The 16,420-nt window shown below is 43.6% G+C and overlaps 1 protein-coding gene across 2 annotated transcripts; it reads left to right on the top strand.

The window, feature by feature from the left end:
• Positions 1 to 1,409: 1,409 nt before the first annotated feature.
• LOC123160490 (cell number regulator 13) lies at positions 1,410 to 3,526 on the top strand. 2 transcript variants are annotated; one of them, XM_044578301.1, is made up of 4 exons: positions 1,410 to 1,992; positions 2,125 to 2,439; positions 2,487 to 3,007; positions 3,122 to 3,526. In XM_044578301.1, exons 1-2 carry the CDS (start codon positions 1,543 to 1,545, stop codon positions 2,293 to 2,295), a joined length of 621 nt encoding a protein of 206 aa, XP_044434236.1. In that variant the 5' UTR covers positions 1,410 to 1,542; the 3' UTR covers positions 2,296 to 2,439; positions 2,487 to 3,007; positions 3,122 to 3,526. The 2 variants fall into 2 exon arrangements, with proteins under 2 accessions (XP_044434236.1, XP_044434235.1); XM_044578300.1 differs by having other exon boundaries at positions 2,125 to 3,007.
• Positions 3,527 to 16,420: the final 12,894 nt, after the last annotated feature.

Raw genomic sequence — 16,420 nt, 5'->3', positions numbered from 1 at the left:
GGGTTTTGTGTTAGGTTAATTAGGCACATGCATGGCAAGTTACGGTTAGCACATGTACTAGTTAGTCCGGCTAGGACTTGTAGCCATGTCCGTGTGCACGTATGACTTGCATGCCGTGTTGTTTGAGTCAGTAGGATTAGGTTTGTTAGGTGTGTCCGATTAGGAATTATAGAGTCCAAGTAGGAGTTGGAGCAGTCAGTTTGTGTTTATGTTCGTGTAGGCGTAGGAGTCAACCTTGAGTCGGTTTGATGGGTCTGGTCCTGGCGTGTGTGTGTATATACACGACGAGGCCTGCCAGATTGTAACATCGTGAGTGGAGAAAACAAGAAAATAAAAAGAGGAAAAAGAGAGGCACGGCATGCCTTTGGCAAAAGTTTTTGCTTACGCGTGTGTTCGTCGTGATTTGATGTGATCGATCCCATGAACAGAATTTCAACATGTCCGTCGGGTCGGCGAGATCCACGGCTTGTTGTGGCGGCCATGGATGCCGTTTCCTCCCATCCGCGAGGGCCGTGGCTTAGGGGTTGGCCGTCTTGCCTCGTCTTCATCATTGTTCTTCGTGTTCAAGTGCTTCTTCGTGCGACTCTGCTTGGCAGTGCCTATGCGACTACGCTAGTGGCACACATGCGTTGTGGCGTCATCTCGGTTCGCGTGACCTTTCAATTGTGCCCCAGGACACAAGTAGTGTTGCGGCATTGTGCGGTCTCAAACACGCGATACCCTTCAACTGTGCCGGTGGCACACATGTGCCGTGGCGTCGTCTCGGCTCGCGTGACCTTTCGATTGCACCCCACAGCGCAGGTGGTGTCACGGCGTTGTGCAGTCTCGGATGCGCGACGCCTTTCGATTGCATCGATGGTGCAGTGTCCTGGTTTGGTCTTGGCTGGCCAATGTCGTTTTGTTTACACTGGCGGTGCTCTTGTGGTGTAGTGTTGTGCTTTCCCTCTCTCTTCTCCCCTGTTATGTGTGTTGTTGTATGTGTCACTTTTCTTTATTTCTTCTCCTTACATATCCCCTTGTATTTTCGGTTCATTTGAATCTATTTTGGGATAGGCTGCAAAGCCATATAGGCAACATGAATACAATTCAGGTGGGGAAGCTCCCCCCTTGAAAATTCAAAAAAAAAAAATGGAGGTCACACAAGATGGGAAGCTTCTCAGTAAGTTCGTTAAGTATCACTTCAAACCTTGAACAATTGGTCGTGTCACGTCGGACCGGCTGCCCTAGCCCTTGCTCAGTCTCATTTCTGACGAACCATTCATACTAGAAGCCTGAAGTTTCCGGGAACCTGCCCAACTTTAGACCCACCTTAAGCTATCTCTGTCCAAATGTCAATAATGGAGGCATGATTGACAAATCCAATAATTGAACGGTAGGAGCATATGGTCTGTATTGCCCACGCTAGTCAAAGTCATCGTCTTCACTTGTACACCGTATCTCGCGGGCGGCCTTTTTATGAGCAGCTAGTTGGATCTTGCTCTCCCTGACCCAGAGTGAACGCATCCTCCTCCTCCTTCTCTTGGAACCAAACCAAGATAAGCAATGGCTCTAGTTGGTCAGGCTGCCATGGTTGCGCAATTTGCAGGAGTGGACGCCTACGGGCTCATCAAGATGATCGCCGATGCGACGCAGACGGTCCGGAGGAACAGAGCCACCTGCCTGCAGCTCGCGCGCCGCGCCAAGATGATCGGAGACCTGCTGCACCAGCTCCACGCCGCGCAGCTCATGCAGCAGCCGGAGACGAGGAACCCCATTGAGCAGCTCGAGGAGACGCTCCGGCGTGCGCTGCTGCTCGTCAGGTCCTGCCAGGGCCGCGGATACCTCTACCGGTGCTTCATGGGGGCGCGCCACGCCGACGAGCTCCGCGAGGTGCAGGGTGAGATCACGTTCTACCTCCAGCTTTTCCCTCTCGTCAGCTACGTCGACACCACCCTCACCTGGGTCAGACTCCTCAACAAAGATGCTGCTCCTCAACCTCCTTCATGCAAAGAGGTACAGCTAGTTCCAAGCCAGTTTTAATTGTTTCTGATAAATCTAGCAGAAACTAAACTCAATACTCAAGTTCTCTCTTCTGCCTTCCTGATTATGCAGAACTTACGATTTGTCATCTGTTTGTTTCTACAGGCACCTGTGGTAAGACCATATTTTGTGCCGGATGAATGGTGCTTGCTAGTTTCTTATTCAGGAAGTATACCTTGGCACTGTATACACATGGTTTACATCCTTCTCTTCTTTTTAATATCTATTAACCACCCGTCGGCAAAATTTATCTTGGCATGTATCTGCAGGAGTTAAAATTGTTGTGCAACTGACCAATTGTTTCTTTTCTCATCACTTCATTGATTGAAAGGATTAGCAATTATACTATCTAGCTAGCACAATGTTTCTGCAACTGCTATTCCCTCCGTTCGAAATTACTTGTCGCGAAAATGGATGTATCTAGACGTATTTTAGTTCGAAATTACTTGTCGCGAAAATGGATGTATCTAGACGTATTTTAGTTCTAGATACATCCATTTCCGAGACAAGTAATTCCGAACGGAGGGAGTAGTTAGCATTGTGCTTGTTATGTATCGCGTTCGTGCTCTTGTCTCTGGAGAATCTGGCTGGCATAGAATGAAATTCAAGTTCACCCGATCCAAACCGCAGTTGTAAGTCGGTCTTTCGTTCGTGTGCCAAATAGGTATGTTGGTATTTTCTTTTCCTTGCAGAAGATCAGATCATAGTTGAGAACTGACCATGAGAATCTTGTGTATTGTTGTTTGTTTGCCACTCGAGTTATTGGGTGTTCACCTTTGCATCCGAAAGCTTACATTTTGATCCATCAGGATCACAAAGTTCCAGTTTCGGAGGCGCAGTCGCCGTCACAGGTGCTGTTGGATAATCGGTGTAAAGAAACTTCCATGGCCCCTTCACATGCTGCAACCCTCCAGTTTCAAAGGGTAGCCTGTGTATTGCATCACACATGACTTTGCTTGAAGGCCCTCTCTCATCTATATAAGCAAAGGTAGCTTTTCTATACCCTATTATTTCAGGAAAAAGAATCATTGTAGCGAAAATAGCAACAATAGCTCTTGCCATTCTGCGTCACATCTGATCTTGACTTGTAATTTTTCACCAGCTTCAGCCTAAGCAATCTGAATAGTAGGAGGTGAGCTCGGAAGCAGCAATAAGTCTCAAGCCCAGTGCCACTGTACAATTGATCCAGGCTTCAGAGCTGATAGAAAATTAGAAGAGCGAATATAGGACGTTGGTTCCAGCAAAACTTGTCTCATTCAACTTCTTTTGATCCCAAAGAAACCCGTTTTGCAATGCCCGCGGCCAGAGTTACAGATTTACATAAACTGCAGAGATAATACTGGTTCTCACACATGGTTCTTGTTTACCTTGTATCTGCGCATTGCCATTGGCCGTACCTTGGAGTTTCTCTGTAACTGCGCATGACCATTGGACGTACCTTGGAGTTTGTCCAAGCAGGCATACGCCCCACTTTATATTAATAAAGCTATGCAGCAAAATGGTACTACATCCGTCTAGTATACAAAAAATCTTATATTTTGAGAGGAGATGGTACAAGATATTGATTGAATCCTTGAGAGTTGGTCAAAGAAAATGCACCACAAAACAAACAAAACACGCTACAAACGTGCAGTTGCAGTTGTGAGTGGCCGGGCGAGAAACCCAGCCCGCCACCGCAGCCCCTCTCCACCCTCGCCCCCTCCCCCGCCGCCGCCAGGGGACGGCGCCGGGAAAAGCCCGCGCGTACGTCGGCGGCGGCGGGGCCCCTCCCCTCCCCACGAGGCGCCAGGACGACGCGGGACGGCCGGCTTCGCGGCGGGCCTGCGGCCCGACGGCGGATCTCCTCGGGTCGGAGGCGATCTATGGTTGGCTGCTGGGGGAGGCATCATCGGGCGGTGGGCGGCTGTTCCGCGGCTTACGGCGACGAGCTGCGCGTCCATGTGAGCGGATCTGGTGCGGCGCCCGGGAGATGGCGAGGTGGAGGAGGAGGGCGCCGAGAGGTGTCGTGGTAAAGGAGGAGGAGGGCGCGGGGTGGAGGGCAGGTGCGGATCTGGCCGACGTAGGGTTGGGCAGCGGTCCGGCAGTGGCAGTGGCGCGGATCTGGCGCGCTGCCGCCACGAGGGCCCGAGTTCCGCCCCGTGCTGCTCCTGGCCTGGCGCGGAGGTGGGCGCCGCGGAGGGCGCGTCTGCACTGCACCGGGCGGCGAGTGGAGGCCGTCGAGGGCACTGATGGGCCGCGCTGGATCTGGGAGGGCCGCACTTGCTGGAGCAGGAGGCTCCAGCCGTGGTAGATGCGGGATGCAGGGCTCGATCTGGCCTCATTTGTTAGATACACGTGGTAGATGCGTGTTGGGGAGACTATCATTTGAAGCACAAGAGCAAGGAGTTCATCACCAACACACCATTTGTTACTTATTGGAGAGTGGTGTCTCCTAGATTGGCTAGGTGTCATTTGGGAGCCTCCGACAAGATTGTGGAGTTGAACCAAGGAGTTTGTACGGGCAAGGAGATTGCCTACTTCGTGAAGATCTACCCCTAGGGAGGCAAGTCCTTTGTGGGCGACGGCCATGGTGGGATAGACAAGGTTGCTACTTCGTGGACCCTTCATCGGTGGAGCCCTCCGTGGACTCGCGCAACCGTTACCCTTCGTGGGTTGAAGTCTCCATCTACGTGGATGTACGATAGCACCACCTATCGGAACCACGGATCAAAAATCTTCGTGTCTCGAAATTGCGTTTGCACACTCCAATCCCGTCCCTTTATGTTCTTGCAAGTTGCATGCTTTACTTTCCGCTGCTCATATAATCTTTGCATGCTTGCTTGATTTGTATTGTGATTGTTAAACTTGTGCTAAAACTCCACTTAAACTTAAAGATTTTAAAAGCTGCAACTTTTGGTACATTGTGTCTAATCACCCCCCTCTAGACACCTCTTCTCGATCCCTTTCAATTGGTATCAGATCTTTGTTCTCCATTGCTTTGGTTTAATCACCATTGGAGGAAGATGGATGAGTCTACTTTGGGGAGTCTTAGACATAGAGTGCCTATACTTGATGGAGAGTACTTTCATGAGTGGAAAAATGAGATGCTTGTGATCTTCAATCAATATCATTTAAACAAGTACATTGCTAGTCCTTGTGCATCCCATGCTGATCCTATGCATCCTACCCTTGATGAGTCAATTGACATGATTCACAATCTTAGAACTGTTAATCTTATCACTAGAGGCTTGCCTAGAAACTTGATTGTAAATTTGCCTACTCTTGAGTGTGCCTACACTATATGGAAATTTCTTGAGGAACAATTTCCGAATTATTCCTTGAAAAATCTAGATGAAATTCTCCATAAATCTATTGCCTTAAGTAAGATGAATTCCAATGATCCTATGTTTGGTAACTGTCTATTTGAACTTACAAACCTTATGCGTGCCAAAGGAAATGTTGGAATCATTAGTGATATTATCTCTGAAGCTACTAGAATTCATAAAGGAAATCATTGTCAAACTCATTCTAATGAATCACCTTCTCTAGGAATCGATCCACAACATGACAATGTTGAACATGGATACTATGATGATGATGATGATGACTTTGATCTTGATGATGCAATGAGACACTTTGGTCTTATGGCAAATCTTCGGGGATATATGCCAGGCGGAAAGGAATGGGTTCTTGATAGTGGATGTACCGATCACATGACCGGAGATAAATACATGTTTCGTGAGCTTGCTGAAAATGACTGTCCTCGAAAGTTTGTCACTTTCGATGACAACTCAAAGGGTAAAGTGGTTGGCCTTGCTAAGGTGGCCATATCACATGATAGCTCCATAAAAAATGTCATGCTCGTTGAATCTCTTGGATACAATTTACTTTCAGTATCTAGACTTGCTGATTTCGGTTTCAATGTCCTATTTACTAAAGTAGATTGCCAAGTGTTTCGTAGAGATAATCATCAAATGGTCTTCACCGGCATTCGTAGAGGTGATCTATATATTGTTGATTTCACTAAAAAGGCTCAACCTAGAACTTGATTCATTGCCAAATCTTCTAAATGTTGGTTATGGCATAGACGATTAGGTCATGTGGGCATGCGAAACCTTGACAAGCTTATTAAAGGTAATCATATCCTTGGCATTAACGATGTCATATTTGATAAGGATAGACTATGCAGCGCTTGTCAAGCAGGTAAACAGGTTGGAGGAAGGCATCCCGTGAAGAACATCATGACCACACGAAGGCCACTTGAGCTACTTCATATGGATCTCTTTGGTCCCAACGCTTACAAAAGTCTCGGTGGAAATTCTTTTGGTCTAGTTATAGTTGATGATTTTTCAAGATTTACGTGGGTGTTCTTTCTCAATGATAAATCGTAGGTCCAAAATATCTTCAAAAACTTCGCGAGGAAAGCCCAAAATCAGTTCGAAGTGAAGATCAAGAAAGCTCGGAGTGACAATAGAACGGAGTTCAAGAACGCAAATGTGGACACCTTTCTTGACGAAGAAGGGATTTCACATGAGTTCTCGGCTATGTACACACCTCAACAAAATGCAGTTGTTGAGAGGAAGAACCGGACGCTCATCGAAATAGCGAGAATGATGCTTGATGAGTACAAGATGCCAAAGCATTTTTGGGCGGAAGCGGTTGAGACAGCTTGTCATGCAACAAATCGCTTGTATCTTCATAAGCTACTCGGCAAGACGGCATACGAGCTCCTCGCCAGTAACAAACCCCAAGTTGGATACTTTCGAGTATTCGGCTCAAAGTGCTACATTCTTGATAAGCATCGTCGCTCTAAATTTGCTCCTAAGTCTCATGAAGGATTCCTACTTGGTTATGGCTCAAACTCTCACACTTACCGTGTCTACAATAATTTCACCCGAAAGGTTGAAGAGACGGTAGATGTGAAGTTTGATGAATCTAATGGCTCGCAAGTAGAGCAATTGCCAATTGATGTAGGAGACAAAGATCCTTTGGAAGCAATACAAGACTTGTCTATTAGCAAGGTTCGTCCAATGGAGGTGAAGGTGAGTACCTCGTCCATCCAAGTGGAAGCTTCTACCTCACGACAAGGTGAACCAAGAGTTGACACGGAAGCATCCACAAGTGGGACACACCAAGACAAAGAAAACGAGGAAGCACACCAAGATGAACATCAACAACCTCCTTCTCCACCACGATAAGAGAACGACAACGTCAACAACAATGAGGAAGGACAAGACAAAGAACAAGATGAAGAAGATGTTCCACCAAGATCTAAGCAAAGGCTTTCACGAGTTCGAGCAAGAATTGCCAGAGACCATCCCGTTGAGCAAATCTACAAGGATATCGAAACTGGGAGAATTCCTCGCTCTAAAAATCATTTAGCTAACTTCTGTGAACACTATTCATTCATCTCTAGCATTGAACCTATGAAGGTTGAAGAAGCATTGGAAGATCCGGATTGGATAAACGCCATGCATGAAGAGCTACACAACTTCGAGAGAAACCAAGTTTGGACATTGGTTGAGAAGCCCGACAACAACCACAACATCATCGGTACCAAATGGGTGTTTCGCAACAAGCAAGATTAAGATGGACAAGTAGTTCGCAACAAAGCACGTCTCGTCGCCCAAGGCTACACTCAAGTCAAAGGTATGGACTATGGTGAGACATATGCCCCCGTTGCTAGACTTGAGTCCATTCGCATCTTACTTGCCTATGCTAATCACCATGATATCACCTTGTACCAAATGGACATTAAAAGTGCTTTTCTAAATGGTGAAATAGAGGAGGAAGTTTATGTTAAGCAACCTCCCGGCTTTATCAATCCTAAGAAACTTAATCATGTTTACAAACTTCACAAAGCTCTTTATGGAATTAAACAAGCTCCTAGAGCTTGGTATAAATGCTTAACCAAGTTCCTTATTGAAAAAGGCTTTGAGATTAGAAAGATTGATTCTACTCTTTTTACTAAAAGGGTTAATGGAGAATTATTTGTATGCCAAATTTATGTCGATGATATTATATTTGGATCAACTAACCCTCATTTTAGTGAAAAGTTTGGAAAGCTAATGTCGGAGAAGTTTGAGATGTCTATGATGAGTGAACTCAAATTCTTTCTTGGTTTGCAAATCAAGCAAACTAAGGAAGGTACTTTTGTCTCTCAAACGAAGTACACAAAGGACTTATTCAAGAAGTTCAACATGAAAGAATGCAAAGGTATGACTACACCTATGCCTACTAGTGGACATCTTGATTTGACCAAAGATGGTGAACCGGTTGATCAAAAGGTTTATCGCTCTATGATCGGTTCATTGTTATACCTATGTGCTTCACGTCTTGATATTATGCTAAGTGTGTGCATGTGTGCATGATATCAAGCTGCACCTAAGGAATGCCATCTTAAGGCTGTGAAAAGGATAGTGACATACTTAATTCATACACCAAACTTTGTCATTTGGTATCCAAAGAGGGCCTCTTTCGATCTTGTTGGATACTCTGACTCAGACTATGCCGGTGACAAGGTTGATAGAAAGTCCACTTCGGGTACTTGTCAATTTCTTGGTAGATCTCTTGTGTCTTGGTCTTCCAAGAAACAAAACTCGGTGTCCTTATCCACTGCCGAAGTGGAATACGTTGCCGCTGGTTCATGTTGTGCTCAATTACTTTGGATGACCCAAACTCTTAAGGATTATGGGATCTATGTGAAACATGTTCCATTACTTTGTGACAATGAAAGTGCTATCAAGATTGCTCACAATCCTGTGCAACACTCTCGAACTAAGCATATTGAAGTTCGACATCATTTCATTCAAGATCATGTTGCTAGAGGGGACATTGACCTTAAGCATGTTCGCACTGATAAACAATTAGCGGATATATTCACTAAACCACTTGATGAAAAAGTGTTTTGCAGGCTGAGAGGTGAATTGAACATCATTGATGCTTCAAACTTGGAGTAGGAACTCCATTCGGATACATGCAAGGCTTGAACCCTTGACTAATCCTTGATATTTCTCTTATGAAGAAAATCTTATGTCTTGGATATATTTGCACCTTGCATGTCATCTAACCCTTGTAGGTACTTGGGTGAATCTAAACCTATGAGATTGCAACTCACTCACATCTTGAGCAATCTCTACATCAACAAGTCTCTACACCACTGTGGTTGAAGACAAGGAAGCACAGAACCATTTAAACATATCCTTTTGACAAATTCAAGCTTGAACTCTATGACTGTCATATTGGATACACAAGTGCTCTTCCTTGCAAAAACTAACCCATGTAGGAAGATGAACTCACACTCCAAGTGGTGCTCCCAACTCTTGATGAGCTACATCAACCTCGAGCAATCCACACAAGTTCAACTACATGATCAACACCACCACCCAAGGTATGTTATTCCATCTTAGAGAAGCTTTACTCCAAGTCATGAGATAAAGCAACTCAACAATATGAGAATACATCAAAGTGCTTAAACGAAAAATGGTAACCCCATTTGGATCTTAAACGATGAGTATGACCTATGATCAAGTGATCTCACTTGACTCCTATGTCAATATACTCTAACATAGGTGACTTTATCGCCGGCCATTTCTAGATGAAGTTCTCTCGTGTGTTTATTCTGTGCTTTTGCATTTGTTTCATGCATACTTGTTTCCCCTTTCAAAAAAAACTTCATCTAGATTTCTTTTCTTTATTTTCTGCTCTGCATTTCCCTGCATCCAATTCATTGCAAATATTTTTGTGAGATCTTACTTGTCTAAGTGAGCTGAGGTGACAAGTGTTTTCTCTGTGATGAACTCGGTCACACCAGCTTGTTATTTTCGGTCCCACCGAAACCTTTCGGTGCTACCAAAGTATACAACTCGGTGATACCGATTTCAGAACAGGAAAAACAGCTTGCCACTTATTCCTGTGTTCTTTTGATCCAGCTCCACTCAATGAATATTGTCCTCTACCAGCATCACATTTTTTCTTGCTGCTTTGATCTGTGACTCAAGGACCAAACCTATTTGTGACAACAAATCCATAAGACCCTTCTTGGAAATTGATGTCAAAGGGGAAGAGAGAGATCACATCAAAACTTTATCTATAGAGAGAGATCACATCAAACTTTATCATATCTCTAGGGGGAGAGAATACTCAAAGAAAGAGAGTAATTTTGAAGGATCCCAGATGCTTGGTGTTCAAGAGGAGAGAAGTCACATGTCTTGAAGAGGGGAAAAGACATGTTCATATTTATTTGGTTGCTTGTATGCTTTAGCTCTGATTGTCTGTTCCCTATCTTCTCCTAATATCCCAAGCTAGATTCAAGAGGAGCAAGACATCCAAGGGAAGAAAATCCTTGAATTCATTGCACATCTTTACCTTTGGGGACATGTCCATGTTAAATGTAGTACTCAGTACTTACTCTCTACATGTCATCCCAGTCTTGGTACTCTTGTAGGTTCTTTTGTTTGCTCTGGCTAGTAGGTGCATCTGTGTTATCTAACCTTGTTTTCACAGGTTCATTCCATCCTAAGCCAACGCAAGACCACAAGGTAAGTATATGCATCACAATCATGTGTATGAAGATCTCTTGCTGATGTACATACTGTTCACAAGAGGGACTCATGAGCATGAAGGTACATTTCCCATATTCACATCTTTGCTCTGATGCATATAGCCAAGATACTTGTAACACTTTGCCTTCTCTGTCATGCTTATGCATTCACATGCTCCTATATTCCATATTCATATGATTGCATACATGTAGGGGGAGCCTATGCCTATTACATGTCTTTCCAAAGCTTTACTTGTTATCTCTATATCTTTATCTAAAGCTTTGATGTATGTTGTCATCAATTACCAAAAAGGGGGATATTGAAAGCACAGGTGCTCCCTGGGTGATTTTGGTAATTTATGTCAACATATCTCTTGTTGGACTAATACCTTTACCTAGTATGTTTCAGATAAGTTCAACAATGGAGTGGCATGGACTAGAGGAAGTGGATCCCTCAAAATGCTAAGGACAAAAGGATTGGCTCAAGCTCAAATCTCAAGACTCTACTTTTTATATTTTAGTGATCCAAGATCACATTGAGTCTATAGGAAAAGCTAATACTATCAAGGAGGGATGAGGTGTTGCTTAATGATGTTCTTGCTTCTAAGTGCTTAGTGATATGCTCAAAATCCCTCAACTACTTTCTCACATCCACATATGACCTAAACCAAAAGTCAAACTCGACCCCACCGATTCTTTCTATCCGGCGCCACCGAGTTCAGATGTCATAGCCAATGCCACAAACCCTAGGCAAATCGGTCTCACCAATAGGGATCTCGGTCTCACCGAGATGGGATTGTAATCTCTCTGTTTAGCTTATTACCAAAATTAGTCCCACCGAGTTTGAGTAATCGGTCCTACCGAGATTACAATGTAAACTCTCTGTTTCCCTTTCGTAACGTTTTGGTCCCACCGAGATGAGCGAATCGGTCCCACCGAGTTTACCTAACCAACTCTCTGGTTAGCTTATTACCAAAATCGGTCTCACCGAGTTTGTGTAATCGGTCTCACCAAGATTACATTATGCCCTAACCCTAACCATATCGGTCCTACCAAGTTGCATGTCGGTCCCACCAAAAATCCTAATGGTCACTAGATTTACTGAATCAGTGTGACCGAGTTTCTCAATTCGGTCCCACCGAGATTGGTAAGTTGTGTGTAATGGTTAGATTTTGTGTGGATGCTATATATACCCCTCCACCTCATCTTCATTCGTGGAGAGAGCCATCAGAACATGCCTACACTTCCAACTTACATTTTCTGAGAGAGAACCACCTACACTTGTGTTGAGGTCAAGATATTCCAATCCTACCATATGAATCTTGATCTCTAGCCTTCCCCAAGTTGCTTTCCTCTCAAACCTTCTTTCCACCAAATCCAAATCCTGTGAGAGAGAGTTGAGTGTTGGGGAGACTATCATTTGAAGCACAAGAGCAAGGAGTTCATCATCAACACACCATTTGTTACTTCTTGAAGAGTGATACCTCTCCAACGTATCTATAATTTATGAAGCATTCATGCTATTATATTATCTGTTTTGAATGATTATGGGCTTTATTATACACTTTTATATTACTTTTGGGACTAACCTATTAACCGGAGGCCTAGCCCATATTGCTGTTTTATTGCCTGTTACAGTATTTCGAAGAAAAGGAATATCAAACAGAGTCCAAACGGAATGAAACATTCGACAACGTTATTTTTGGGAAGAATATCATCCTAGAGACTTGGAGTTTACGTCAGAAGATCCTCGAGGAGGCCAGGAGATAGGGGGTGCCCCCCCCACTGGGCGCGCCCCCTATCTCGTGGGCCCCTCGAGCACCTCCCGACCGACTTCTTTCGCCTATATAAGCGTACGTACCCTAAAAACATCAAATATCAAGATAGATCGGAAGTTCCGCCGCCGCAAGCCTCTGTAGCCACCAAAAACCTCTCGGGAGCCCTTCCCGGCACCCTGCCGGAGGGGGCATCCCTCACCGGTGGCCATCTTCATCATCCTGGCGCTCTCCATGACAAGGAGGGAGTAGTTCACCCTCGAGGCTGAGGGTATGTTCCAGTAGCTAAGTGTTTGATCTCTCTCTCTTGTTCTCTCTCGTGTTCCCTCTATGGCACGATCTTTATGTATCCCGAGCTTTGCTATTGTAGTTGGATCTTATGACGTTTCTCCCCCTCTACTCTCTTGTGATGAATTGAGTTTTCCCTTTGAAGTTATCTTATCGGATTGAGTCTTTTATGAGAACACTTGATGTATGTCTCGCCGTGCTTATCTGTGGTGACAATGGGATATCATGTGCCACTTGATGTATGTTTTGGTGACCAACTTGCGGGTTCTGCCCATGAACCTATGCATAGGGGTTGGCACACGTTCTTGACTCTCTGGTAGAAACTTTGGGGCACTCTTTGAAGTACTTTGTGTTGGTTGAATAGATGAATCTGAGATTGTGTGATGCATATCATATAATCATGCCCACGGATACTTGAGGTGACAATGGAGTATCTAGGTGATATTAGGGTTTTGGTTGATTTGTGTCTTAAGGTGTTATTCTAGTATCCGAAATAATAACTTTGAGGTGGTTTCGTACCCTACCATAATCTCTTCGTTTGTTCTCCGCTATTATTGTCTTTGGAGTGACTCTTTGTTGCATGTTGTGGGATTGTTATATGATCTATTTATGTTATTATTGTTGAGAGAACTTGCACTAGTGAAAGTATCAACCTTAGGCCTTGTTTCCTATCATTGCAATACCGTTTACGCTCACTTTTATCACTTGCTACCTTGTTGTTTTTATTATTTCAGATTACAAATACCTTTATCTACCATCCATATTGCACTTGTATCACCATCTCTTCGCTGAACTAGTGCACCTATACAAATTACCATTGTATTGGGTGTGTTGGGGACACAAGAGACTCTTTGTTATTTGGTTGCGGATGCCCAAGGCACCCCAAGATAATATTTCAAGAAGTCTCAAGCATCTAAGCTTGGGGTTGCCCCGGTAGGCATCCCACCTTTCTTCTTCAACAACTATCGGTTAGTATCGGTTGAACCTAAGTTTTTGCTTCTTCACATGAGTTGTGCTATCCTTGCAATGTCATTTTGTTTTGCTTTGCTTGCTGTTTGAATAAAATACCAAGATCTGAAATTCTTAAATGAGAGAGAGTCTTCACATAGTTGCATAATTATTTAGCTACTCATTGATCTTCACTTATATCTTTTTGGAGTAGTTTTTCATTTACTCGTGTGCTTCACTTATATCCTATGAGTAAATGGTTAAATGGGCTGAATGTCATAAATCTGAAATTATATATGTTTCATTTGCTTATCCCATGGGGAGTAATGACTTCACATCTAAGAAGTAGAAATAGTAAGTTTATTGAAGGTTAGTTAGCATTGTATTGGTCATTTGAACAATTCATGAAAGAATATTGAAGAAAGAGAGATTTCACATATAAATATATTATCATGGACATCTTTTATAATTGTGAGCACTCATTAAGTATGACATGCTAAAGAGTTGATGTTGGACAAGGAAGACAATGTAATGGGTTATGTTTTCTCACATCTTAGTTAAAGTATATTGTCATGGATCATTCAAACATGTTGAGCTTGCCTTTCTCCCCTTGCTAGACTAAATATCTGTACTAAGTGGGAATACTGCTTGTGCATCCAATATCCTTAAACCCAGTTTTTGCCATGAGTGTCCACCATATGTACCTATATGCGGTATTTACCTGCCGTTCCAAGTAAATTTGCATGTGCCAAACTCTAAACCTTCAAATTATAATCTGTTTTGTATGCCCGAATTGCTGATGTAGCAACTAGGGCTATCAGTGTCTTCCATGCTAGGTGGGTTATTCTCAAGAGTGGACTCCACTCCTCATTCACGAGAAAGTGGCGGTAACCGGGATGCCCATTCCCATGATTAAAAAGATCAAAATCAAATAAAAAATAATTGCAAACAAAACTCCTCCAGGTTTGATGTTAGTTGGAGGCACCCGTTGTTTCGGGCAAGCCATGGATTGATGATTGTTGGTGGAGGGGGAGTAAAAACTTTTACCATTCTGTTTGGGAACCGCCTATAATGTATGTAGTATGGAAGATATTGGGAACTTTTGGTTGTTATGTTGACAATGAGATCATACCTCTCAAAATTATTTATCTCTATTTCAAAATTGAGCTCTCGCACCTCTGCAAATCCCTGCTTCCCTCTGCGAAGGGCCTATCTTTTAATTTATGTCTTTTACTTTATGCAAGAGTCAAGGTGATCTTCACCTTTCCCTTTTTCATTTTATCCTTTGGCAAGCACTTTGTGTTGGGGTGATCCTGATATATATATCCAATTGGATGTACGTTAGCATGAACTATTATTGTTGACATCACCCAAAGGTGAATACGTTTGGAGGCAACATTATAAGCCCCAATCTTTCTCTGTGTCTGATTAAAACTTCATAACCACAAGTATTGCGTGAGTGTTAGCAATTTTAGAAGACTATATGATAGTTGAGTATGTGAAGTTGGCTAAATCAAAGCTCTGACATAGACTCTTCCTGAAAGTAAGATGAATTGCAATTGTTTGATGACTAAGAATGAAGTTTGCTAGTTTTCAAGAAAGTGTATGGTCTATGCTTTAACATGTGAATTGCTTGTTATTAGTTCGTGAAAAGTTTTATGAGATGAACTACTGTTATGACATATAAACATGCTAGAAAAGGTGACTGAAATTATCATTGATCAAACTTGTGAACTTGCTAGCATTCACACTTCATAAATTCTTTCTTTTATCATTTACCTACTCGAGGACGAGCAGGAATTAAGCTTGGGGATGCTGATACGTCTCCAACGTATCTAAAATTTATGAAGCATTCATGCTATTATATTATCTGTTTTGAATGATTATGGGCTTTATTATACACTTTTATATTACTTTTGGGACTAACCTATTAACCGGAGGCCCAACCCATATTGCTGCTTTATTGCCTGTTTCAGTATTTCGAAGAAAAGGAATATCAAACGGAGTCCAAACGGAATAAAACCTTCGGCAACGTTATTTTTGGAAAGAATATCATCCTGAAGAATTGGAGTTTACGTCACAAGATCCCCGAGGAGGCCAGGAGATAGGGGGAGCCCCCCCTACTGGGCGCGCCCCCTATCTCGTGGGCCCCTCGAGCACCTCCCGACTGACTTCTTTCGCCTATATAAGCCTACGTACCCTAAAAACATCGAATATCAAGATAGATCGGGAGTTCTGCCGCCTCAAGCCTCTGTAGCCACCCAAAACCTCTCGGGAGCCCTTCTCGGCACCCTGCAGGAGGGGGGGTCCCTCACCGGTGGCCATCTTCATCATCCCGACGCTCTCCATGACGAGGAGGGAGTAGTTCACCCTCGAGGCTGAGCGTATGTACCAGTAGCTATGTGTTTGATCTCTCTCTCTCTCTTGTGTTCTCTCTCGTGTTCCCTCTATGGCACGATCTTGATGTATCCCGAGCTTTGCTATTATAGTTGGATCTTATGATGTTTCTCCCCCTCTACTCTCTTGTGATGAATTGAGTTTTCCCTTTGAAGTTATCTTATCAGATTGAGTCTTCTATGAGAACACTTGATGTATTTCTTGCTGTGCTTATCTGTGGTGACAATGGGATATCATGTGCCACTTGATGTATGTTTTGGTGACCAACTTGCAGGTTCCGCCCATGAAGCTATGCATAGGGGTTGGCACACGTTCTTGACTCTCCGGTAGAAACTTTGGGGCACTCTTTGAAGTACTCTGTGTTGGTTGAATAGATGAATCTGATATTGTGTGATGCATATCGGATAATCCTGCCCACGGATACTTGAGGTGACAATGGAGTATCTAGGTGACATTAGGGTTTTGGTTGATT

This window comes from Triticum aestivum, chromosome 7B (genome assembly GCF_018294505.1).
Source record: "Triticum aestivum cultivar Chinese Spring chromosome 7B, IWGSC CS RefSeq v2.1, whole genome shotgun sequence".
NCBI classification, from domain to species: Eukaryota; Viridiplantae; Streptophyta; class Magnoliopsida; order Poales; family Poaceae; genus Triticum; species Triticum aestivum.
Note: the sequence above shows the minus strand (reverse complement) of the source record. Positions and strands in the feature narration are given on the sequence as shown.

Coding starts and splice junctions, on each gene's coding strand:
- LOC123160490 (XM_044578301.1), top strand. CDS start 1,543: ATGGCTCTAGTTGGTCAGGCTGCCATGGTTGCGCAATTTGCAGGAGTG. Junction 1,993..2,124: donor AACCTCCTTCATGCAAAGAG/GTACAGCTAGTT, acceptor TTGTTTCTACAG/GCACCTGTGGTAAGACCATA.